This window comes from Felis catus, chromosome E2 (assembly GCF_018350175.1).
Source record: "Felis catus isolate Fca126 chromosome E2, F.catus_Fca126_mat1.0, whole genome shotgun sequence".
NCBI classification, from domain to species: Eukaryota; Metazoa; Chordata; class Mammalia; order Carnivora; family Felidae; genus Felis; species Felis catus.
The window spans coordinates 2,979,016-3,004,513 of NC_058382.1; the positions used below are offsets into that span (position 1 = coordinate 2,979,016).

At 54.0% G+C, this 25,498-nt stretch overlaps 1 protein-coding gene and 1 long non-coding RNA gene across 3 annotated transcripts; one reads left to right on the top strand and one right to left on the bottom strand.

Annotated features, from left to right (window-relative positions):
• The first annotated feature begins 1,133 nt into the window (after nt 1-1,133).
• ZNF579 (zinc finger protein 579) lies at nt 1,134-4,427 on the top strand. The gene is made up of 2 exons (XM_023245344.2): nt 1,134-1,275; nt 2,310-4,427. The coding sequence occupies exon 2, from the start codon at nt 2,312-2,314 to the stop codon at nt 3,998-4,000; it is 1,689 nt and encodes a 562-aa protein (XP_023101112.1). The 5' UTR covers nt 1,134-1,275; nt 2,310-2,311; the 3' UTR covers nt 4,001-4,427.
• A 357-nt stretch (nt 4,428-4,784) lies between these two features.
• Nucleotides 4,785-19,678, bottom strand: LOC109494714. Of its 2 annotated transcripts, XR_006590541.1 has the most exons (5): nt 19,625-19,678; nt 14,960-15,041; nt 12,967-13,036; nt 6,843-6,880; nt 4,785-4,957 (listed from the first exon to the last, which is right to left on the bottom strand). It is a non-coding gene; the product is annotated as an uncharacterized LOC109494714 (long non-coding RNA). The 2 variants fall into 2 exon arrangements; XR_002149723.3 differs by lacking the exons at nt 4,785-4,957; nt 6,843-6,880 and adding an exon at nt 10,961-11,396 and having other exon boundaries at nt 12,899-13,036.
• Nucleotides 19,679-25,498: the final 5,820 nt, after the last annotated feature.

Below are 25,498 nucleotides of genomic sequence, written 5' to 3' on the forward strand. Positions count from 1 at the left end.
GGAGCCTGCTTCAGAATCTGTATCTCCCTCTCCCTCCCTCTCTCTCTCTCTCTCTCTCTCTGCCCCTCCCCCACTCGTGCTCTATCTGTCTCTCTCTCTCAAAAACAAATAAACGTCAAATTCCATTCGCCCCAGCCGTGTACAAGAGGTTCCAGTTCCCACACTCTCGCCAACAATGTTGAGCATGTATTTCACCTTAAACCAACGGCGACTAGCTGCAGGCATACCTCCACCACATGCCTTTTCTGCTCAGCATCAGGTATTTGAGGTGTCGTGTGGAGGCACATGTCTCTACCCTTTCCATTCGCTCATCCTTCTCATCCCTAACCCTTGACTTTCCTCGTGCAAGTTTCCGCTGAAACAGTGTTGCCTCCTGCAAGACCTTGAGGGTTGCTCTCACCCCTGTGTGGGATCAGCTCAGTGCCGTCTCTGTTCTCTGTGTTCCCACCAAACCCTCTTTCCTGCGACAGAGCACATTTTTCCAGGAGGGCAATTGGATCTGTGTCTGGCTGTGTCCTCCTTGAGATTCCTGCAGACAGGGTCCAATGGCCTGTGTCTTTGCCACTGAAGCTCCAGCACCAAGGACAGAGCTAGCCCATAGTAGGTGCTCAGCGGATCTCGGTAGCTTAGGATGGAGTATGTGTGGCAAGGAATATGCAGAACGGACTTGGAGTAGGTGCTCAGTAAATACTGGTGTCTTAGGAGCGAATGATTATGCACAGGGCTTATCATGGAGGGGTACGCTGAGGCCAGGAGAAGGGGAAGTCGCTTGCTCAGGCAGCCAAGTAATGGCTGGAATCGGGTTCTAGTCCAGAGCGCCCCCACTTTCCCTGAGGCCTCTGCCACCGCCTCATTCATCGCGGTCCCCTGGCACCCCCCTCGCCCGACACAGTGCCTGGCACAGACAGGACCTGATAAATGTGTATTTGTTGAAGCCATGAATGAATATGTGTGTCTGTTGGGGTGGGGAGGGGAGCTGGACCCGGCCTCCCAGACCCGCAGCCCCCTCCCCGTGCAGGACCCAGGAATCCAAGCCGCCCTCCCTCCCCGCCCCCTGGGTCCCCTCGTCCTCCCGCTTCCGGCTTCCCAGCCAGTCTTTCCTCTTCGGGGCTCCGTGGAAAGACCGGGTTTCCGGGGGGAAGGCTTAGGCGGTGACACCGAGCCCAGCCTCCTCCACCCCCCACCACGCTCGGGCCCTCCCTCCCTCCCTCCCCGCCACCACCGTCCGCGTTTGGCCGGCCGCGGGGAAGGAAGAAAGGAGCGAAGGAGGCGGAGGTAAGAACCCTGCGCCCAGCGATCAGGGCCGAGCCCCAGGCCCTGGGCCCAGAAACCTGTGAGGCCTCGAACTGCGGCCCCAATTCTGCTGATCAGGCCTGCGGGGAACCGCAGGCTGGGCCCAGTGGGGAGATCGCCCCCCCCCCCACCTCCTTGGGCACCTAGGGCTCAGGACCCCAGCAGCCTTGGTGGGGGGCAGGCGTCCAGGGGCCTGGCCCCCAGCAGCCTCCTCCCTGAAGCATTCCGGCAGTGGAGCCCCCAGTCCCCTCCTCTCCCTTGTCTTAGGAGCCCAGCCCCCTCCCTCAATCCTCTCTGCCCCTGGGACCCAGGAATCCATACCGCTTCCCACACAGGAGTGGATCCCAGCCACCTCCCAAACCTGGGGTCCCAGGCCCCGGCGCCCACCTCCCTCAGTCCCAGGAGTGTGGCCGCCCAGCCTTCTCCCAGGCTGAGAGGCTGAGGCAGCCCTCCTACTCCTGGCCTCTCCCAGACCCCGGTCTGGGTACCCACATTCCATTTCCGGGGCCTCCCAGTGTTGAATTCCACCCCCTCCACTCGGGCACCACAGGCTGGTTCCCAGCCCCTCCCCAAACGCTCCAGCCCGGCCCCTGAGGAAGAGCGCTTGGCTCACTGTCTCCCTGTCTCCTCTCCTGTCCGTGTCTCTGGCTTGTTCCCTCTCGCTGTCTCGCCGTCTTTCCCCACCTCCACCCTGCTGAGGTTCTTCTGGTCTCTGTGTTTGCACCCTCTCTCCCCAAACCTCTTTGTTTTCTCCCCATCTCTGTCTCTGCTGGGAGTCCTCACCTCTCTCTCCTGCTGTCTCCCACCATCCTGTCTGACCGCTTCTCCTGCTGTCGGTCTTTCTGTCCCCACGTCTCTGTGTCTCTTCTGTCTTGCTGGCTCTCTCCTTTGCCTGGCTAAACACCTGACCATCTCTGCATCTCCGTCTGGCTCTCTGTCTCTGCTTCCCTGCCCACATCTCCCTTGATCCAACACCCTCCCCACGATGTCTCCTTGTCTCCCCTTTCTCCTTACAGGCATGGACCCGCAGCCCCCTCCACCCGCCCAGGGCAGCCCGCCTCACCGTGGCCGGGGCCGGGGCCGCGGCCGGGGCCGTGGCCGAGGCCGAGGCCGTGGCAGGGGGGGCGCTGGAGCCCCTCGGGCCCCCCTGCCCTGCCCCACCTGCGGCCGCCTCTTCCGCTTCCCCTACTACCTCTCCCGGCACCGGCTGAGCCACTCGGGCCTCCGACCCCACGCCTGCCCCCTGTGCCCCAAGGCCTTCCGCCGGCCTGCGCACCTCTCCCGCCACCTGCGTGGCCACGGGCCCCAACCCCCGCTGCGCTGCGCCGCCTGCCCCCGCACCTTCCCTGAGCCCGCCCAGCTCAGGCGCCACCTGGCCCAGGAGCACGCGGGCGGTGAGGTGGAGCTGGCCATCGAGAGGGCGGCCAAGGAGGCCGCGGAGACCAGCTGGGGCCCGCAGGACGCCAGCGCCGAGCAGCCGAGCACCGCGGCGGCGGGGGCCGCGGAGGAGGAGGCCGCGTGGCCCGAGACGTGGCCGGCGGGGGAGCCGGCCACGCTGGCGGCCCCCGCGAGCTCGGAGCCCCGCGAGTCGGAGGAGGAGGAGGCCGAGGCCGGGGCGGCCGAGCTGAGGGCCGAGCTGGCGCTGGCGGCCGGGCGCCAGGAGGAGAAGCAGGTCCTGCTCCAGGCCGACTGGACGCTGCTGTGCCTCCGCTGTCGCGAAGCCTTCGCCACGAAGGGCGAGCTCAAAGCGCACCCGTGTCTGCGCCCCGAGGGGGAGCAGGAGGGGGAAGGGGGCCCCCCGCCCCGCCCCAAGCGCCACCAGTGCTCCATCTGCCTCAAGGCCTTCGCCAGGCCCTGGTCGCTGTCCCGCCACCGGCTGGTCCACTCCACCGACCGCCCCTTCGTGTGCCCGGACTGCGGCCTGGCCTTCCGCCTCGCCTCCTACCTCCGCCAGCACCGCCGCGTCCACGGCGCGCTCAGCCTCCTGGCCCCGCTGCCCCCGGCGGGCAGGAAGGACGACAAGGCCTCGGGCGGACGGAACTCAGGGAAGGGGCCTGAGGGGGGCGAGGGGGCCGAGTGCGGGAGCGCCTCGGAGGGGGGAGAAGGCGGGCAGAACGGAGGCGACGCCGCCCCGGCCCGGCCCCCCGCCGGGGAGCCCCGCTTCTGGTGCCCCGAGTGCGGCAAGGGCTTCCGGCGCCGGGCGCACCTGCGACAGCACGGGGTGACCCACTCAGGGGCGCGCCCGTTCCAGTGCGTGCGCTGCCAGCGGGAGTTCAAGCGCCTGGCGGACCTGGCCCGCCACGCGCAGGTGCACGCGGGGGGCCCGGCCCCGCACCCCTGCCCGCGCTGCCCGCGTCGCTTCTCGCGCGCCTACAGCCTCCTGCGCCACCAACGCTGCCACCGCGCTGAGCTGGAGAGGGCCGCCGCCTTGCAGGCGCTCCAGGCCCAGGCCCCGCCGTCGCCCCCGCCGCCCCCGCCGCCGCCGCCAGCCGGGCAGGAGGACGAGGAAGGGCTCCCGCTGCCCGTCGCACACATCAAGGAAGAGCCGCCCTCCCCGGGGTCCCCACCCCAGTCGCCGCCACCGGCTCCCCCTGTCTTCCTCAGCGCCTCCTGTTTCGACAGCCAGGACCATTCGGCCTTCCAGATGGAGGAAGAAGAGCTCGACAGCAAGGCTCACCTGCGCGGGTCGGGCGGCCTGGCCTCCTGACCTTCACACCCACTCTCGGCCGCTCCATTTGGCTCCCGGTTTGCCAGACGGAGGAGGGAAGTCCAAGAGCAGGCGCCTCCTCTGTCTCCCCACCCGTCCCCTTCCAGCCCTCAACACTAAGGAGGGTGGGCCCTGGACCGCCCCTCCCTCCCCATCGCCCACCCCCAGGCCCCCGACCCTGGTTAGGAACTGCTTGCGCCAGCAGGCCTCTGAAGGCAGGACTACTCAGAAAAAAGGAGGCGGAGAATATTGGCCAGAGATATGGAGACTGGGGGTGGGGGGGATCCCCTGCCTGGCTGTCCCCCATGATACACACTGGACACCGTCACCTCTTCGGAACTGCCAGACGCTGGGGGTCCCCAGTGAGCAAAGGTCCATCCCTGTCCCTTTGTCTGTCTGTGAATAAATGTGAGTTCGTGAAACAGGAGAGAGTGAGGCTGTCTGTGGTGGGGCTGCAGGGGGGCGCCTAGGGTGAGCTGGGATTCGTCCAGCAGACCCTGAGCTTGGGTTCCAAGCAGGAAGGATCCAGATACTCACATCAGGGACTGGGAGGGAGGGGCTCAGCCATCAAGAGACTCAGGAGGAGAAATGGGAGTGAGACAACCCAGGTTACCATCCGTCCAGGCATCTTTGGGGAGCCCCAGGCACCCCCCCTCCCTTGTGTAATCTCTGCATGTATTCCTTTTTTTATTTTATTTTATTTACTTATTTTTGAGAGCGACGGAGACAGCACTGGGGGGGGGAGGGGCAGAGAGAAAGAGGGAGAGAGAGAATCCCAAGCAGTCTCCACACTGCCAGCACAGAGCCCAACAGGGACTCAAACTCAGAAACCGTGAGATCATGACCTGAGCGGAAACCGAGAGTCAGACGTCTAACCGACTGAGCCACCCAGGCGCCCCCTCTTCGTGCGTTCCTTCAGCAAACATCTGGCAGACACAACGATGGGCCCCTGGGGTGCTGGAGAGGAGAAAACCAGTGCCCCCACTATGAGGAGCTGGGATTCTAGATCTGCACCACCCAATAGAGTTTAGCCACCAGCCACACATGGCTGTTTCTATTTAGATTTAGAACAAGTAAATACATTTGAAGTAAAACAGTTAAGAACGGATACAAGTTCAGTTCCTCAGTGTTCAGGAGCCCCGTGTGGCGGGCGGCTGGGTCTGCCCTGTTGGACAGCACAGATCTAGAACATTCTATCATTGCAAGAAGTTGTCTCGGGACAGAGCTGGTCCAGATAATAAACCGATCTGCTGTAGAGCAACAGATATCAGTAAGGGTTTCTGAGAAAACCACATGGTGCTGTGATGAGTGAGCATCTCACCCTCTGGTGAGATGACCTTTGACCTGAATGAAGAACCGGGTGGAGGGAACAGCAGGGACAAATGCTGTGAGGTGGGTTGGTGCTGCATGTTTGAGAAACCACAAGGAATTGGGGGTTGGGGGGGGGGAAGTGTCATTTTCTGCAAACTTTTTAATGTTCCCCCCCCCCCCCCCCACACACACACCCATTTGTTTGGGTCTTAAGGAGTAGAGGGGGAAGGGTGTGTCCAAGCCAGTCTTCTTTAAACCCCTTCCCTTTCCTTCTGTTGACATCCTGCCTTCCTCCAGCACCTTCAGTGGCTCTCTCTTGCCCTTTGCAAACAATGACATCGACCACTTAGGCATCTTTATGCCTGTAAGGCCAGGAAAAGAGGGGTGAGATCATCCTGGTTTTCCAGGGCAACAAACGGAGGCTTTGGGAGGGAAGGTCATGCCCTGGTGTGATGGAAACACCAGGCAGGAGCAGGCAGGAGGGAGGGAAGCCAGAAGGACGGAGGTTGAGGGTCTAGGAAAGGAGATAACTGACTCAGAGCTGTGGAGAATTCCCCCCTTGTGAAAGATTTAACACATCTTGGCTGAGCCCTTGGAACAGTGCCTGGCACATAGTAGGCATTCAACAAAGGTCATCTGTTTGATTGTCACAGCACCACCCAGGCCTGGATGCTAGGAGCAGAGTGATGAGTGAGACCACCTGGGCACCAGCCTCATGGAACTGAAGACCAGCAGACGACGTGGACAATAATGGAATATTGGCACAAATAAATTAGGGTTTCCAAATGAGACAGTTCTCCAACAAACTAGATCCTGCAACTAAGCCTCAGGTGTGAGCAGCTGGGGAGCTGGGGTGTGCGTTCATGACATCAAAGCTACTTCCCTCCCCAGGAACCTTCAGCGACTCCCTAGTACCGCATCCAAACAGGGGCTACCATTTAGCGAGCACCTACAAGGGCCAGACACATTTTCAGCACAACCCCACTGATACAGCTCATTGACGGAGGGGGTTATATAGCCCACTTTACAGAAGAGGCAAACAGGATTAAAGTGAAGTCATTTGTCCTACTTTGGAAATCACCACCATGAATTGAGTCCTTTGTATTCATCGGGGTACTTTGTGGAAAAGGCTGAAAAACAGCGGTTGCCACCAGGGAGGGAAGTCATTGCTGTCGTTGCTTTCTTATCTTCCCAGGCTGGTATAGACACGATCTCAGGGAATCCTCACCACTCCATTGGGAATTAGGAAACATCCTTACCCTTTTCTAGGGGCAAAACAACATTCAGAGAGGGGAGTCCCTTGTCCAAAATCTCATAGCTAGGAAATAGCGGGCATGGAATTTGAACCCAGGCTGGACCAGCTCTACACCCTGAACACCCTTAACCAGGCCGACATAACCCTTAGGATCAGCGCCCAGGCACACGATCCCCTCCTTACATGCATCCCGGTGTCCAGGCCCCAAGGCATCATACCCCCACCCCTCCATGGGTTTGCCCACCACCCTCCTCCTCTCCCCCCATCCCCACTTACTCTGCCTTGAGGATCTGCTGTATTGGAGAGAAACATTCCTAGAAGAAAATACAGAATTTAGGGTGAGAAAAGTTCCCTAAAGCTGAAGCCCAGGCCTCCCACTTTGCAGACGAGAAAACTGATATGTGGGACACGCACAGAAAATGATACAACACGCGCATGGTTACTATTCTTGGGGGGTGATACTACTGCTGTTCATGAATCAAACCCTGCAGGCTACTCGTTCCTTGCGCTGAGCAGTTTGCACACGTGACCTCAATCACGTGTGTTCATAATCATACAAACACATTTCTTGGGTATTTACCCTACATCTCATTTAATCTTTAACACCATCAATAGGTACACACTGTTATGGGCTCCAATTTTTTTCTTTTTAATTTTTTAAATGTTTATTTGAGAGAGAGAGACAGAGAGAGAGACAGAGAGAGAGACAGAGAGAGAGACAGAGGGCGAGCAGGGGAGGGGCAGAGAGAGAGGGAGACAACAGAATCCGAAGCAGGTTCCAGGCTCTGAGCCATCAGCACAGAGCCCTACGCAGGGCTCAAACCCAGGAACTGAGAGATCGTGACCTGAGCCGAAGCCAGACGCTCTCCAATTTTTTTTTTCTTAAACAGCTTTATTGAGATAATTTCCCCCCTCCCCCACCGCATAGAATTTGCTCATTTTAAGTGCACAACTCAATGACTTTTAGTACGTTTACAGGATTGTGCAACTATCACCAAAATCAAATGATAGAGCATATCCAGCATCCCCAAAAGATCTCCTGTGCCCAGTAACAGTCACTTCCCATCCCCACTCCCAGCCCCAGGCAACCACGAATCTACTTTATGTCTTAACAGATTCGCCTTGCCTGGGCAGTTCCTATCAATGGATCATACAATAGGTGGCCTCCCACGTCTGGCTTCTTTCACTCAGCATACTGTCTTTACGGTTCGTCCACACTGCACATTTTACCAGTACTTCATTCTCTTTATGGCTGAGTAACGTCCCCTTGCAGGGCATATCGCATTGTGTTCGGCCATTCATCTGCTGATGGACACCCGGGTCGTGTCTGCTCTCCGCCTGTTATGAATCGTCCCACTGAGAAGACATGGGACGACCCTTCCTGCGGACATGGGTTTTGTTCTCTTGGGCACACTCCCAGGAGCAGAATTGTTAGGCTGTGTGAAAAGCTCATGACACACTTTTTAAGAAACTGTCAGAACTGTTTCCCAAAGCGGCCACACCACTTACATCCCATCAGGGAGATATGAGGGTTCCCCATGGGGGCTCCATTATCCGGAGAAGGAAGCTCAGTGAACTGACACGCCCGGGGTCTGTTGGCTGGTAAGGAGACGATCTGGGTACATCTCCAAGCATTGCGATGACAAAGCCTGTGCTCTTAGCCCTTATACAAAGATTCATTCTTACCCTGTTCATTCGTTCATTCATTCATTCATCCTAAAACTCTTTTTTTAATATTTATTTGGGGGGAACAGAGAGAGGGCGGGGAGGGGCAGAGAGAGAGAGAGAGAGAGAGAGAGAGAGAGAGAGATGGAGAATCTGAAGCAAACTCATGCTGTCAGTGCAGAGCCTGACGCGGGGATAGAACCCTTGAACGGAGGGATCATGACCTGAGCAAAGTCGGATACTTAACCGACTGGGCCACCCAGGTGCCCCCATCTTACAACTCTTGGCTCTGTGCAAAGTACCGGGCTCTAGGTGGGGAGAACATCAGACAAGGTTACGTTTTGGCAAGAAGCACAGATTGACCAATACACGTAGGTCATGGATTCAGCGGGTATTTAATGAGCCCCCACTATGTGCTGGGCACTGTCCTAGGTGCTGATCACTCCCTGGTTAATGAAACCGACCCAAATCCCTTCCCACATGGGGCTTCCATGGTAGTGGCAGGAGACAGACACAAAGCCAAACAAAGAAGGTAAACTATACAAAACATCTTAGTGGGCACCTGGGTGGCTCAGTCGGTGAAGAATCCAACTATGGGTTTCAGCTCAGGTCATGATCTGGCAGCTCATGAGATCAAGCCCCACGTCAGGCTCTGTGCTGACTGTGCAGAACCTGCTTGGGATTCTCTTCCTCCCTCTCTCAGGCGCTCTCCCTCTCTCTCTCAAAATAAATATATAAACTCTTTTAAAATTAGAAAAAAACAGCTTAGGAGAGGACACATGGTGTGGAGCAAGGTGTGGGACGGGGGAGGCATTGGAGCAGGAACTGAAGGAGATGAGTCCCGGGGAGGGGCACAGCTGGTGCAAAGGCTCTAGGCAGGAAGGTGACTGATGTGTTCAGGGAGCACAGAGGGCACCAGGAAGGAGGGAGAAGGAGGGAGACAGGGGGAAGAAATCAGGGAGAATCGGGGGGTCCAGATCTGGTAGAGAAACCATGAAGAGTTTGATTTCTACTCCACATGACATGGAAAGAGAGCCCTGGGGAGTGGGGATCATGTGGAGGCTGGCACAAGTTAATACTGGGAAAAAAATTTAATTTTTTTTAATGTTTATTTATTTTTGAGAGGGAGAGAGAGAGAGCGAGAGAGCATGAGAAGGGAGGGGCAGAGAGAGAGACACACACACACACACACAAACACAGAATCCGAAGGAGGCTTCAGGCTCTGAGCTGTCAGCACTAGAGCCTGATGTGAGGCTTCAACTGGTGAACCGTGAGATCATGATCTGAGCTGAAGTTGGATGCTTAACTGACTGAGCCACTCAGGCGCCCTTAAAAAAATTTTTTTTTTAAATTAAACTCTATGCCTATATAGAGCTCAAACTCAGGACCCTGTTATTAAGAGTCAGATGCTTCACCGACAGCCAGCCAGGTGCTCCAACATTTGAAAATCTTAAAACACATAGAAAATGGAAAAAATTGGGTGCTTGGGTGGCTCAGTCGGTGGAGAGTCTGATTTTTGATTTTGGCTCAGGTCATGATCCCAGGGTCATGGGATCAAGCCCTGTACCAGATTCTGTGCTGAGCACGGAGTCTGCTTAGGATTCTCTCTCCCTCTGCCCCTCTCCCCTGCTTGCTCACACTGTCTCTAAAATAAATAAAATGAAAAAAAAAGTGGAAAGAATTAGAAAGTAAATACATACACTAACCCAAGAGAGTCTACAATGAGCATTTTGCTCTATTTGCTTCGTGTCCTATCCATCTATCCTTTCATTTGTCCGTCCAGCAATCTATCCAACATTCATCTTTTTAAAATTTAATACACTTTCCTTTGGTGAGCAGTTTTACGTTTCCAGAAAAATTGAGTGGAAGTTACAGACAGATCCCATATATCTACCTTAAAAAAAAATCATTTCAAAGCAATTTGCAAATATTAGTTCATATCACCCCCTAAACACTGCCGTGGGCATGCATATTGTAACAAGATATCAAATATTTGTTTAAGCTTCTTGTCCTTGGTAAAATTTAAATACAGTGAAATGCATTCATTTTCCGTGTTACCATTTGATAAATGTTGGGGAATACGTACCCCCTGAATGGCACAGACTCCTCTCCTCATTTAACAGATTCCCTCTGGCTTCTGTTTGGAGAATTAACTAGTGAGGAGGGGGGCAAAGTTTCTGTTAAGCCCACCTGGTTTGCGTTTTATTTATTTATTTTTTTTATTTTTTTAAAATTTTTTTTAACGTTTATTTATTTTTGAGACAGAGAGAGACAGAGCATGAACAGGGGAGGGGCAGAGAGAGAGGGAGACACAGAATCGGAAACAGGCTCCAGGCTCCGAGCTGTCAGCACAGAGCCCGACACGGGGCTCGAACTCACGGACCGTGAGATCATGACCTGAGCCGAAGTCGGACGCTCGACCGACCGAGCCACCCAGGCGCCCCTGGTTTGCGTTTTAAATAAGCTTTCCTTGGGGCACCTGGGTGGCTCGGTCGGTTAAGCTTCCGACTTCGGCTCAGGTCATGATCTCACGGCTCATGAGTTGGAGCCCTGCGTCGGGCTCTGTGCTGACCGCTCAGAGCCTGGAGCCTGCTTCGGATTCTGTGTCTCCCTCTCTGTCTGCCCCTCCCCTGCTCATGTTCTGTCTCCCATCACTCTTTCTCAAAAAAATAAATTAAAAAAAAACATTAAAAATAAATAACTTTTTCTTTTTAGAAGTTTTCGGTTTACAGAGAATTTGCAGTGATAGTCCGGGGACTTCCCATGTGTCCCCGAGTCAGGGCCCCCTCGCGCTACCCTCTCCCGTTACCACAGCGCATCTCTCAAAACCCAGGAACCAAAGCCACTAGACTGCTGTCAACCAAACACGAGGCATTACTCAGATTTAGCTCATTTTCCCTTGATGCCCCTTTTCTGTTCCAGGACCCCACCCGGGGTACCACCCGGCCTCTGTCATGCCTTCTCAAGTCTCCGCTGGTCTGTGATCATTTCCCAAACTTGCCTTGGGTTTTGAGGACTTTGACCGCTTTGGGGCGTCCTGGGGAGAAACCCGAAGCCAGCCGGCGAAGTGCTTTTCTTAGCACGTCCTCTCAGAGGGGGTGGTGTGGGGGGAGGGGGAGCACATGGATCCACTTGACTGACCACGGATGGTGCCGCCCTGGTCACCTGGCAGACAGGGACGAGTGCTGATTGCCAGGTGTCTTCACTGTAAAGCGACCCCTCCCCCTTTCACTCTGCACAAGTCATGGAGCACAGCCCACATGGAGGGGAGGGGAGGGGAGGGGAGGGAGAAGCATCCGGATACAGTTTTGAAGACTGTTCTGTCTCCTACCCCTATTTATTTATTTATTTATTTACTTACTTATTTGTATCCATATGCACTCAGGGACGTTTATGTTTACACTCCCATACAATGTTATTTATTTCATATAAATGTATATTATGGTCCCACACAACATTGAGATCCACCTGTATCAATGCCATCGAGAGAGAATAAAGCAGGGCCGCCTGGAGGGGCTCAGTCCTTGAGCTTCCGACTTCAGCTCAGGTCATGATCTCATGGCTCGTGGGTTTGGGCCCCGCGTCGGGTTCCGTGCTGATGGCTCAGAGCCCGGAGCCTGCTTCCGATTCTGTGTCTCCCTCTCTCTCTTTCTCTCTCTCTCTCTCAAAAATAAATAAACATTTAAAAGAGAGAGAGAAAGAATAAAGCGGTGCTGCTGGAGAAGCAGGGGCTTCTGGTTCAAGCTGTGACTTTGGCTCCGTGGTCCCGGAGGGCTTCTGAGGAGGGGCACTTTGAGATGTGGTCCATAGGAGCCATAGGACCCAGCACATGAGTCGGAGCAGGGACGCCCTCCCCTTGCAGAGGGGCTCTGGGGCTCCCAGGCTCCAAGCCGCCGACCCACAGGCATCCAGGACCGTGGAGGCTCTGCCTTCCTTCCGGGCACCAAGCCCACGGTGGGCGGTTTCCACTGCCTGCTCCCGGCCTCCTGGGGGGCGGTTTGGAATTCAGCCCCAGAGGCCAAGTCCGGGCTCTTCCTGGGCCCCTTATCTCACCACGCCCAGCACTGTGCCTGGCACAGACCTGCACCACATACAAATTTGCTGCCACCCGCCCAGCTTCCCGAGCCCCGGCCGCCCTCCTTTCCCACCGCTGGGGCTGTGCCCAACTTGTGCCCTCCTCCCGACTCAGCTCTGTTGTCTCAAGGAGGTGGGGGGGGGGGCGGGAGGAAGAGAGGCGTTGCCGGCACCAGATGTGGAGCCAGGGAGAGAGAAGTGACCCACCCAAGGTCACGGGGGGGGGGGGTGCCAGAGAGAGAAAGCGAGTCCTCCCAGACTGGCCGCCTCCAGACTTCTAGTATCAGAGTAACAATTGTAGCTACTATTTACTATCGTGCCCATTCTCCAGTGCACTGGCTGCTCTTTTCCCCGGAACAGCTCCGCAGGCTCACGGCACCTGCCAGCCTTCCCATCTCACGGCCTTGGATGGACGCTTCTCTTTGCCTGGGATGACTCCCTTGTCTTTCCCTTTATGCTTCCTCTAGGAGGCCCTCCCTACCTCCTCCCGTCTCCACCGATCCCTCGTTGTAGGGCAGAAATCTCAGATGGCTCCCAAGATTCCTGCTCTCCCCCGCCACCCCGGGGCACACACGCCTCCTCCCCAAGCTCACATAGGTGCTGCTGTGAAGGGGACACTGCACGTGGCATTAAGATTCCAAATCAGACAACGTGAATGCACCTGGAGGGCATTATGCCCCGTGAAATAAGTCAGGCAGAGCAAGACAGGTGATGGCACTCATATGTGGGACCTAAAAAAACAAAACAGAACAGAAACAGACTCATGAATACAGAGAAGAAACCGCTGGCTGCCAGGGGGCAGGGCGGCGGAGGAACGGGAGAAATAGATAAAAGGAATAAGAGGTACAAACAGACAAAAGTCACAAGAATGAACGGGGCACCTGGGTGGCTCAGTCAGTTAAGCGTCTGACTTCAGCTCAGGTCATGATCTCATGGTTCATGGGTTTGAGCCCTGCATCAGGGTGCAGAGCCTGCTTGGGATTCTCTCCCTTCTCTGTGCCCCTCCCCCACTTGCTCTCTCTCTCCTTCAAAATAAATAAAAAAGAAAAAAGCTAGGGAGATGATCTTTGGTGGGCCTGGCCTAATCAGCCGACCCCATAAAACGGATGGAGAAAAGATTCAGAGCGTGAGGGGGAATTCAACAAGAGGGAGATGCTCCGTTCCTAGCTTTGAGGGAGGAGGGGATGCCACCCCAGAGAATGCAAGCAGCCTCCGAGAACTGAGAGTGGATTCTGCCCAACTAGCAGCAAGGAAAGGAGACTCTCAGAGTTTTCCCTGAGCAGAGAACCTAGTCATTGGTGCCTCAGCTTCCTTTTTAAAAAAATTTTTTAAAAAGATTTATTTACTTCTGAGAGAGTCGGAGAGCGACCAGGTGAGGTGCAGAGAGAGAGGGAAACATAGAACTCAAAGCAGGCTCCAGGCTCTGAGCGGTCAGCACAGAGCCCAATGCAGGGCTCGAACCCACGAACCACAAGATCATGACCTGAGCCACCCAGGCGCCCCCTGGTGCCTCGGCTTCTGACTCACAGGTGCTAGGAGCTGATGGGGAGGGGGTTGGTTCTTTGAAACTGCTACATTTGTGGTCATCTGCTACACAGCAGAGCCAACAAATGTGATCTGTTTTGTTTCCTTGATGGTACTCACTGTCTAAAGTCGGTGGGTTTAATTGTTTAATTGTTTCAAATACGTCCATCTGGCTGTAGTAGTTTGCCGGGGCCACTGCAACAAAGCATCGCAAGCCAGGTGGCTTCAAACAACAGAAATGTATCCTCTCTCACAGTTGCGGAGGTTAGAAGTCCAAGAGGGAGCAAGGCTGAGCTCCCTCTGAAACCCGCAGGGAGATCCTTCCTCGCCTCTGCCTGGCTCCTGGTGGTTTGCCAGCCATCTGTGGCTTGTAGACTCATCACTTTTGTACCCCACCTGCAGCTCCACGTGCCGGTGGCCTCACATGACCGTCTTCCCACCGTGTTCTGGGGGGAAATCGTGGAGGAAACCGCCCGACTCCCTTATGACCTCCCCTTAACGAACTGCATCCTTTTTTGCAAATAGGTGATCCTATTTGCAAATGTGGTCACTTTCCGAGGTACTGGGGGCTCAACCACGTGTTTTTTGTTTTGCTTTGTTTTGTTTGTTTTTTGGTGGGGGGCACAATTTGATCCCCAGCGCCAGCCCTGTCCGCATGTGCAGTCTACCAGCGTGCAGATCTTGGCTGGGTATCACTGGCTTCCTAGAGCCTAGGGTATCGCCTGGCGCAAAGCAGGTGCTTAAGTTTGTTGTTGTTCTTTGGTACATCATCTGACGAACTATTTCTCAGTGACTGTCTCCACATCTTTTGGGTGAGGATAAGGCCACCACCCTCACTGTTTTCTCCTCATTTACTAATTCGTTTGGTTTACAAATTGGCCACCCACCACCCCTCGCTAGAATGTAAAGGTGCCCGTGTGGCTCATCACTGGGTCCCCGGCACCCAGCACAGTGCCTGACACACAGTAGATACACAGCAAATAGCTGTTCGACAAATGACCTGAGGCTGTAACTCACCCCACCCCCACTTTGCAGAGGGGGAAACTGAGGCTTACAAAGGGGACGTGAGTTGCTCAAGGTCACTGTCACTGCCAAACTGGCGGCAGACCTTACTGTCACTTGCCCCCTACCTTCCAATCACCTTCCACCAGTGATGCTTCCCGTTGGCTGAGCCTGAGCAGAAGCCCACCTGGTCCGGTCAGAAGGGCTCACCTGGACAGAGAGGAGACAGGTGGACGGAGGGGAGGTAGCCAGCACACGCGATCGCCTTCTGTGGGAGAATCTGTCAGGAACGATACACCCACAGGAGGAGTCCTCAGGCGTGGGGGTCCCATGTTCACTCAGGTCTTTCACCCCACTGGCCGGAAGGGCGAGCTACACGCCCAGCAGCAGAGCCCGGGGGTGGGGGGGGGCCTGTTTCCCCACATCCTCAACCACTTCCTGTTTTCTGCCTGCCGAGTGGGATCTCCCCTCAGTGGTGGGCCATCGGGGCAGCAGCGGGAGCCGCCCGCCCTGGATGCAGGCAATCAGGGCGCGTCGGATATAAAACCACGGATAAAACTGGGGCGCCTGGGTGGCTCAGTCGGTTAAACGTCCGACTTCAGCTCAGTTCATGATCTCACAGTTCATGGGTTCAAGCCCCATGTCGGATTCTGTGCTGACAGCTCAGAGCCTGGAGCCTGCTTCGGATTCCGTGTCTCCTTCTCTTTCTGCCCCTCCCCCACTCACACTCTGTCTCTCTCTCTCTCTCTCAAAAATAAATAAACATTAAAAAAATTTTTAAAAAAACAAGAATAAAACCAAACTAAACATTGGGTCCATGTTTCACTTATGTCATGCCCCAGCAATGGTAAACAGTGTCCGGGATAGAGACCTCTCTGTGCAAAACATCTTTTATCGGTCTAAGTTCTGAACCTTTGCTGCTGATGTTACCATGGAGTTTTAGATATGATATATATTAAATATATACGTACATGTATATAGATACAGAATACATATAGAAATATATATATATATACTACGTGTATATATTCATAGATATAATTAGCATGTTTTATTTTTTTTAATGTTTATTTATTTTTAAGCGAGAAAGAGAGACAGAGCTTGGGCAGGGGAGGGGCAGAGAGAGAGGGAGACACAGAACTCAAAGCAGGCTCCAGGCTCTGAATCGTCAGCACAGAGCCCGATGCGGGGCTTGAACTCACAAACCGTGAGATCATGACCTGAGCCGAAGTCAGAAGCTCAACCGACTGAGCCACCCAGGCGCCCTGCACGTTTTATTTTTTTATTCCCTATCCTTTAATAAAGCGCTGTATTGCATGTGGAAGTTAATTCAGAGAATTCCAGTTTACAGCCGGCATCGATGCATGCAGACTCCACTACATGTGCTCATTTTGATAGTAAGTTCCTGAGGACCGGATAGTCCAAGGTCACTTCAGATGCAGTCCGCATCTGTGCAGCTATGTGGTCCTGCTATATTTAAAATGGCAGTCTGGGGGCGCTGGCGGGGGTGGGGGCGCTCAGTTGGTTAAGTGTCCAACTCTTGGTTTCGGCTCGGGATCCTCTCTCTCTCTCTCTCTCTCTCTCTCTCTCTCAAAATAGATAAATAAACAACAACAACAAACAATAATAAAGGCAAAGAACTAGAACCTGAATAACCGGGGATCTGACCTTCTCTGTCACCCTTGCATCTGGTATCTGCATATCCAGTTCCAAACCGAGAGGCAGAGCGCCGGCCGTGTGATGTAATATTTTTTATTGAAATGCACCTTTGAGCTCATACCCTGACATAACGTGCTCGGCTTGAACCGACATCTCTAAAACTGCAACGTGTCCTTCTTTTCCATGTCTGATTGTTTTCAACTGAAAAAAATATAGGTAGCAAGAAAAAAAAAATGACGAATGATGGTTCCTAAAAACAGTTGTGTTGTATTTAAGAGAGACACGCCCAGCAGTCACGCTCCTTAGTGTCCCCTGGAATGAGTAAAAAAAGTTACATGCACCCAACAACCCCTACGGGGATGTGTGCGGCAGCTGTATTCAATGTTGCCGTTGGCAAGAATCGGAGAGACGCTTCAGTAGGTGAAGGGGCAAACAGGGCCCCTCCGGACTACGGGATGTTATCCGGTGCTAAAAACAAATGAGCGATCAAGTCACAAAAAGGAGGAACCTTAAATGCACAGTTCCGAGGGGGAGAAGCCAAGCTGAAAAGGCTTCCTACATACAGGAGGGGTGCAACTGGAGGTCGTTCTGGAAAAGGCAAAACTGGAGACAGTGAAAAGATCAGGGGAGGGCGGGGGGCGGGGGGAGCACAGAGGGCTTTTAGGGCAGTGAAATTACTCCGTGTTGTACTGTAATGTACATATCAGGATGTGTGTCCAAACCCTACGACGTCCAACCCTAAGAACAAACCCTGAACTGTAGACTTCCCATGATTATGACCAGTCAACAAAGGCCATCAACTGTGACAAATGTACCCCCTGGTGGGGGATTTGCTAATGGGGGGCGGGGTGCATGAGTGGAGGCAGGAGGGCGACGGGAAGTCTCTGTATCTTCCTCTCATTTTGCTGTGAACCTAAAACGGCTCTAAAAAGTAAAGTCGATTAATTAAAAAAAAAAAAAGGAATTAAAAAACCCCACAAATCAAGAAAACGAAGCTGATGGTTATTCTGTGATTATTGCTGAAAATAGGTGTGCTGTGTACAGGAGGAGGGGAAGCTCAACTGAGCTGGGTGTCCACTCTGCCCAGTTCACTGGGGCCTCGCTGGGACACGTGCTCCGCCAGAGCACGGGCTTTGTTCGATTCCCTTATCGAGATATTATTCTCATACTACACATTTCATTACTGAGAGAGAGAGCAGGGGAGGGGTAGAGAGAGAGGGAGACACAGAATCCGAAGCAGCTCCAGGCTCTGAGCTGTCAGCACAGAGCCCGACGCGGGGCTCGAACTCACAGACCGCGAGATCATAACCTGAACCAAAGTTGGACGCCCAACCAACTGAGCTACCCAGGTGCCCCTGTATTTATTTATTTTTGAGAGGGGGAGAGGGGAAGAGAGAGAGACAGTGCAAGCAGGGAAGGGGCAGAGAGAAAGGGAGACACAGAATCGGAAGCAGGCTCCAGGCTCTGAGCTGTCAGCACAGAGCCCGATGCGGGGCTTGAACTCACAGACCGTGAGATCATGACCTGAGCCGGTCAGATTCTCAACCGACTAAGCCACCCAGGCACCCCACTATGATCAATTTTAGAACACTCCTGTCCCCCCACCCCCCACCCCCGCCAAAATACCCCCTCGAAGCATTGCCTCACCCCGTCCCCTCCAAGCCTTGGGCAACCACTCATCCGATTCCGGTCTCTGGATTTGCCTTTGAGGACAAGGATTGTTGCTCCTATCGCTCTCGGCTGTACCCCCAGAACCTGCAATTCTGCCTGATACATCATACCGGGTAGGCATTCCCCAGTTATCCAACTCATCTGTTTGTCTTAATTTGTTTTGTTTTCTTTTATTTTTTTTTATTTAAAAAAAATTTTTTTTTAATTTTTTTTAACTTTTTAATTTATTTTTGGGACAGAGAGAGAGAGAGAGAGAGAGAGAGAGCATGGACGGGGGAGGGGCAGAGAGAGAGGGAGACACAGAATCGGAAACAGGCTCCAGGCTCTGAGCCATCAGCCCAGAGCCCGACGCGGGGCTCGAACTCACGGACCGCGAGATCGTGACCTGGCTGAAGTCAGACGCTTAACCGACTGCGCCACCCAGGCGCCCCCCAAAAAAATTTTTTTTAATGTTTATTTATTTTTGAGACAGAGACAGCACATGAACGGGGGAGGGGCAGAGAGAGAGGGAGACACATGATGTGAAGCAGGCTCCAGGCTCTGAGCCATCAGCCCAAAGCCCAACGCGGGGCTCGAACTCACAGACTGCAAGATCGTGACCCGAGCTGAAGTCGGACGCTTAACCGACTGAGCCACCCAGGCGCCCCTGTTTTGTTTTCTTTTAAAGTAGGCTCCACGCCCGACGTGAGGCTCGAACTCTCCACCCTGAGATCAAGAGTCGCACGCTCTACACGGACTGAGCCAGCCAGGCGCTGCTGTCTTTTAAAAAAATTTTTTTAAACGTTTATTTATTATTGAGAGAGCGTGAACAGGGGAGGGTCAGAGAGAGGGAGACACAGAATCCGAAGCAGCTCCAGGCTCTGAGCTGTCAGCACAGAGCCCGACGCGGGGCTCGAACTCACTGACGGCGAGATCATGACCTGAGCCGAAGTCGGACGCTCGACCGACTGAGCCACCCAGGTGCCCCTGTCTTAATTGGAATCCCAGATAGGACGGGCCTCTGCTCAGAGGCCTCCTTCTCCCCAACCCGTTGTCCCATCAGGACTTTTCAGAATCACCTCTGGGCCCCACTCTGTCACCTCCATGAGAACAGATGACACCTTGTTTCATGATTGCTTACATCCGTGTCCAGGCCACTTTCTAGACTCCTCCCCCGCACCCCCCCCCCCCCCCCCCCCAGGGACAGAACCCATCTGCTGGGTTTTGCTCCAGCTCAATCCCTGGGAAACGCGTGTTGAATTTGAGTGGAAACGAGAACTCAGCAACCTTGACGTGCATCGGTCCCTAGCTCCTGGCCTGCAAACATCTGTATACCCCAGAGCGGCCGGGGGAGGGGGTGGGGTGACAGGTGGAGTCCAACTGTGCCGTTGACCCCGAGCGAGCGGGACACAGAGCAAGAGATTTAATCTCTGTGAGAGTCTCCCTTCCCTCAACTATAAAACAGAGCTAATAATAGGGCCTACCTTTCCCGACTGCTGTGAGGATTAGCACAGGGGCTGGTAATACACAGAGTTCAGTAAATGCTGCTATAATTATCGTTAATCACGCGGGATTTACGAAGCCATTACAAGTGCACCCCGGCCATCCGTCAGTCTCATTCCACACACATTTCCTGAGGACAGGGCGAGAGAATCCAGCGGGCTCCAGGGGACCGTAAGTGCAACTCTGGTGTCGGGTGCGATAGGGCGGGGCGGCAGATAAGATGCAAATTCCAACTCCAGAAGGGCTCAGAGGCCAGGCTGGGGAGCTTGGACTTGATCCCAAGGGTAATAGGGAGCCATGGGAGGCTAATGAGAAGGAGAGGGACAGTCTCTGGGTATCAGATGTGTTTGGGGTGGTGGGTGAGACCTCCAGGGGGGAGAGACAGGAGGCCAGGAGGAAGGTGGTCCATATATGGTCCACATAAGTGAGGGACCTTGGCCTGAAGCCCCGTAGACATGGAGAAAGCAATGATTTTTAACCCATGGTCTCTAGACTTCTAGAGAGATCCAGCAGGGTCAGTAATCCTGGATGCTGTCTGCCAAATTGTGCCTCCGTTCTTCCAATAGTAAAAGAAGAAACAAGGCAAAAATAATTTTGATGTTTTATTTCATTTAATTTAGTGTCTCTTTGTTACTGGAATTACTTGATACAGTTGATTCTCCGTATTTGTGCCGGTTATGGTCTATAAAGTGAATGCTGAATTAGTGAATATGGAACCATTGCCCCCCGGGGTGGGGATACGGGATTAGTTTCCTGGGAGCCCAAGTCATAGTATTTTCGTTAACGGATCAACACGCAAGCTTGTTTTACGTGTGTTCTGTGTAAAGACGCCTCACTTCCGATATATTGTTGATTCGCTAACATTTAAATCCCAGCCACCAGCCCAGGGAACTCGTGCCCCCGAACGAAGCTTACCTAACACAGATATTTCTCTGAAAGGCACATCACAGCCTCCTCGAGCTCAGGAGCACCAGACAGCACTACAGCGTTGTGTTTGGGGGCCAGTTTAAACCGCAAAATCAGCCACGAAAGGCACCAGACTGCGGACAATGTGGCACTAACCAGGCTGCAGAAAGGACACTCGTTAACAGGGCGAGAGGTGAGGCAAGAAGGCAGAGGGTCTCCGTGCACCGCCACAGCTGGAGACGTGGGTGTTGGTGGCTCAGATCTTTTGCAGCCCCGCACACGCCCATCAGAGTGCCGGGACTTGATATGAGGGCTACAGAAAATTTTTAGGGAGTAGGCGAGTTTGCAAACACGAAATCCACGATTGGCGCAATCGACCGTACATCCCAAACATTATCAGGTCATCATGCAATTAATATGAAAACCATCAGGGAGATCGTTTACATTCTCTTTTTGGTGCTAAGTCTTTGAAATCCAAGGTCAATTTGACACTCACAGGAGTTCTCAGTTTGGACCAGCCACATTTCAAGTGCTTAAGAGCCACACGTGGCTGGTGGCTTCTGTGTTGGGCAGTGCAAGTCTCTATGTCTTTCTTCAGATTCTCAAAGGGGCCTGTGAACTCAAAAAAATAACAACAAAAGGTCAATGCCAGATACAACTGCCTTGGAGAGCATGTGGCAGGACCAGAGAAAGTGGGCCCTTGAGCACAAGGCAACGTGTCTGCAAATATTTTTTGCAACCCTGCTTGAAAGAGCACAATATTGGAGGAAAGGTAAAGTGTCCCTCATCGGAAGAATGGGTCCATCAACGAGAGCGTGTTCATACACTAGAATATGCAACATCTTTGCAAGGGAAAGAGCTTGAGCTCCAAGTACCCGTGCAGATGAAACTCACAAACAAAAGCAAGCTGCAGAAGGTCACAGACGTGATACTATTTATGCAACATTTAACAACATGCAAGGAGACCGGCTACAGCAGTTATACATATATACATATGTAGCAAATGCATTTTTAAGTTTTATTTATTTATTTACTGTGAGAGTGAGGGAGCGAGAGGGAGGAGCGAGGGAGGAGCAGAGAGAGGGAGAGGGGGAATCCCAAGCAGGCTCGGCATTGTTAGCAAGGAGCCTGACCTCATGAACTGCGAGACCGTGACCTGAGCAGAAACCAAGAGTCGGTCACTTAACCAACTGAGCCACCCAGGCGCCCACAAATGCATTTTGAAATGAATAACAGGGCACCTAGGACGACTGGGTGGCTCACTCGGTTACAGTGTCTGACTTTGGCTCCAGGCACGATCTTGCGGTCCATGAGTTCGAGCCCTGAGTCAGCCTCTGTGCTGACAGCTCGGAGCCTGGAGCCTGCTTCGGATTCTGTGTCTCCTTCTCTCTCTGCCCCTCCCCTGCTCGTGCTCTGTCTCTCAAAAATAAATAAATGTAAAAAAAAAATAATAACAGGGCACCCGAATGACTCAATCTGTTGAGCATCCGACTCTTGATTTTGGCCATGGTCTCACGGTTAATGGGTTCAAGCCCGATATCGGGCTGTGTACTGACAGTGGGGAGCCTGTTTGGGATTCTTTCTCCCTCTCTCTCTCTCTCTCTCTCTCTGCCTCTCTCTCTCTCTCAAAATAAATAAATAAAAACTTAGTATATATATAATATATATATAAGATATATACTCTATATAATAGATAATGATATATATAATACATAATATAATTATACACATGGTCATGTATATTACATAGATTATTATATACGATATATGACATATTTAAAATATAGCATGTCAAGTGTTTCTTTAACAATAATGCTCTGGGTAGAATGTGCAATTACTCCCATTTCATAGGAGGACGCTGAGGTACGGGGGCATTTGGACACTTGTCGAGGAGTACTCACTCAGCCAGGAGGGACTGAGCCAGGACAGTCATTGGAGGAGCCCTTGGGGACTGGCAGACAGGAGACACAGGAGAGGGCAGGCGGGAGGCCTAGAGGCCAGCTTTGATGAGGGGCGTGTGCCCCGCGGGGCCAGGACTGGAGCCTCCCCCACCCACACCTGCCTCCTCCGGGTCACTCCGGGTGACCCTGTGGGGTGGCGTTGCTAAATGGGGAAGTGCAAAGCTCCCCGGATCATCGGTGAGCCTGTCAGGGGGCTGGGGAGAGCCAGAGCCCTGCACCAGCGTCCCCTCTCACCCCCCTCCCAGGAGACCCAGGAGGAACAGCTGCAGAGTCCCCTCGGCCCCCTGCGTGCACACATCCGGCCCCGAGTCCGGTCCTAGTGGGCAGTGGAGAAGCTCAGCTCTGATGGGACACCAGGGCTCTGGCTCACTCAAGCTACCTGGGCAGGGAGCAGAGAGCGGCCTGGAGTCCTCAGAGTTGCACGGAGTCCTGGCCCAGGCTCTGTCTGCTGGCCAATGGCTCCGCTGCTCCTGGCCTCAGTTTCCCCACCAGTACATTGGAAAGCATCACTGTACCCGTCCAGAGCTTGTCGGAAGGACTCCACAATCTTGAATTAAAAAAAAAAAAAAAAAAAAAAAAGGCCAGAGCCTGGCATTTGGCATCTGATTAGCATTGAATAGTCACCACTGTATTTATTCATTTCAGCTTTGGTTTTTGAATAGGTAACATACGCTGTGGGGGAAAAAAAATCCACAGGATGAAAGGCACGGCAATGACAAGTTCCCCCAAAGCTGTGTGTTGACACTGATTACGGACCCAACGGCAGCAGGACTAGGGGACTTGTTTGGACAAACAGGGGGAAAGGGAATAAGACTGCCTCTGAGCTGGTTTTAAGGAATTATTGCTAATGCTATTAGAGGCAATGATAATAGCATCGCGCTTGACCTGGAAATGATCCTTGCTTTCATAGAGATGTCAACCCCAGTGTTGCAAGAATTTCTTACGACACTTGCGGTGTATTTGGCGACTTTTAGCTCTTTAGGAGGAAAAATGTCCAGCACTAAAGAGTGAAAGAAATGCCTTTTTTCTCGCTGAGCCACGCGCCCAAGTCCCCTTCCTGTCTCGGCATTCCCCCCGCCCCCCCACTCCAACCCTCCGTGCATTCTTGGATTTTCTCTCGCTGGAATATTTGAAAGCAAACACCAGCAGCATACCCCTGAACCCAGAAAGATATCCCTAGGCTGTAATTGACTTTAAAACACTTCATTCCCCCCCAAAAGAAAAGAGAGTGCTGAAGAAAGTGAACATGTAAAGTCTGGTCAGGGTGGCATTCTTTCGCCGTTTCTGCATGTTTGCAACTTTTCACAACCAACGCCCCCCCCCCAAAAAAAAAATCAAAGAGGGAAGAGTTCTCTCTCTGCCTCTCTCTCTGCCCGCACCGCCCCCCTCCCCCTCCCGGGTTCCCAGGGGCAACGTCGTAGCCAGTTTCTCAGGATCCTTCCAGAGTCTGGGTAACGTTGTTGCTGTGTCTTTATTAATAGCAGGGCTGTAGTAGTAGTGAAACCCAGTTGGGCACACAACAGGGCTGTGAGTCACTCGGACCTGGCTCAGGTCCCACGATCTCCTCCTCCCCCTGTGACCTTGTGTAAGGTGATCCCAGCTCAGAACCTCAGTTTCCTGCTCTGAAAACTGGGGCTAAATGTCCATCCTTTTTTGGATGGCTGGGAGGATCCAGGGTAAAGCCCCACCCCACACCCTGCACAGAGCCAGGCTCAGAGCAGATGCTGAGGCCTGGAAAGAAGTCCTTTTGCCCGGTGCATCTCTTGGCTATTAGAGCCCCTGGGTCTGAGGGAGGAGGGGCTGGGGGTCTGGATTCCTGGGTCTGAGGGAGGAGGGGCTGGGGGCAGGACTCCTGGGTCTGAGGGAGGAGGGGCTGGGTTCTGGACAACCTGGTCTGAGGGAGGAGGGGCTGGGGGCAGGACTCCTGGGTCTGAGGGAGGAGGGGCTGGGTTCTGGACAACCTGGTCTGAGGGAGGAGGGGCTGGGGGCAGGACTCCTGGGTCTGAGGGAAGAGAAGCCAGGACTCCTAGGTCTGAGGGAGGAGGAGACTGGGGGCCTAGAGTCCTGGGTCTGAGGGAGGAGGGGGCTGGGGGCAGGACTCCTGGGTCTGAGGGAGGAGGGGGCTGGGGTCTGGACTCCAGGGTCTGAGGGAGGAGGGGCTGGGGGGCAGGACTCCTGGGTCTGAGGGAGGAGGGGCTGGGTTCTGGACAACCTGGTCTGAGGGAGGAGGGTCTGGAGTCTGGACTCCTGGGTCTGAGAGGGGAGGCGCTGGGGGCCTGGACTCCTGGGTTTGAGGAAGGAGGGTCTGGGTGCCTGGACTTCTGGGTCTGAGGGAGGAGGGGGCTGGGGGTCTGGACTCCTGGTCTGAGGGAGGAAGGGCTGGGGGCAGGACTTCTGGGTCTGAGGGAGGAGGGGGTTGGGGGGCCTGGACTCCTGGGTCTGAGGGAGGAGGGGGTTGGGGGTTCTGGACTCCTGGGTCTGAGGGAGGAGAGTCTGGAGTCTGGACTCCTGGGTCTGAGGGAGGAGGGGGTTGGGGGGTCTGGACTCCTGGGTCTGATGGAGGAGGGACTGGGGGCCTGGACTCCTGGTCTGAGGGAGGAGGGACTGGGGGCCTGGACTGCTGGTCTGAGGGAGGAGGGGCTGGGGACTCAATATTAAAGAACGGGACTTTGGGAATGGTCTCCCTGGTTCCTGGAGGCCAGACCCCCATCCCATGGAGGAAGACAGAATGCACGGAGCTCTGGATATCCCATCCCAAGTAAGGTATGTGAAGGGGCCTGTCTCCCCTTTTCCCACTGCCCTCAGGCCTGGCCCTTGGGGGTTCACAATACGTTTTGTCCCCTCTGTCCTGGGACCAGAGCCCAGAGTCCAAGCTGGTCTAAGTTTGGAAGGGGGAGGGAGGGGGGCAGCGGGTCAGAGGGGGTGAGGGAGGGGTGTGGGGGGGACAGGATGTCTCTGAGCTGTCACACACACCCCTGTCCCGGGCTC

Bases quoted from the DNA above. Each gene is read 5' to 3' on its own strand.
- ZNF579 (XM_023245344.2), top strand. From the start codon at position 2,312: ATGGACCCGCAGCCCCCTCCACCCGCCCAGGGCAGCCCGCCTCACCGT.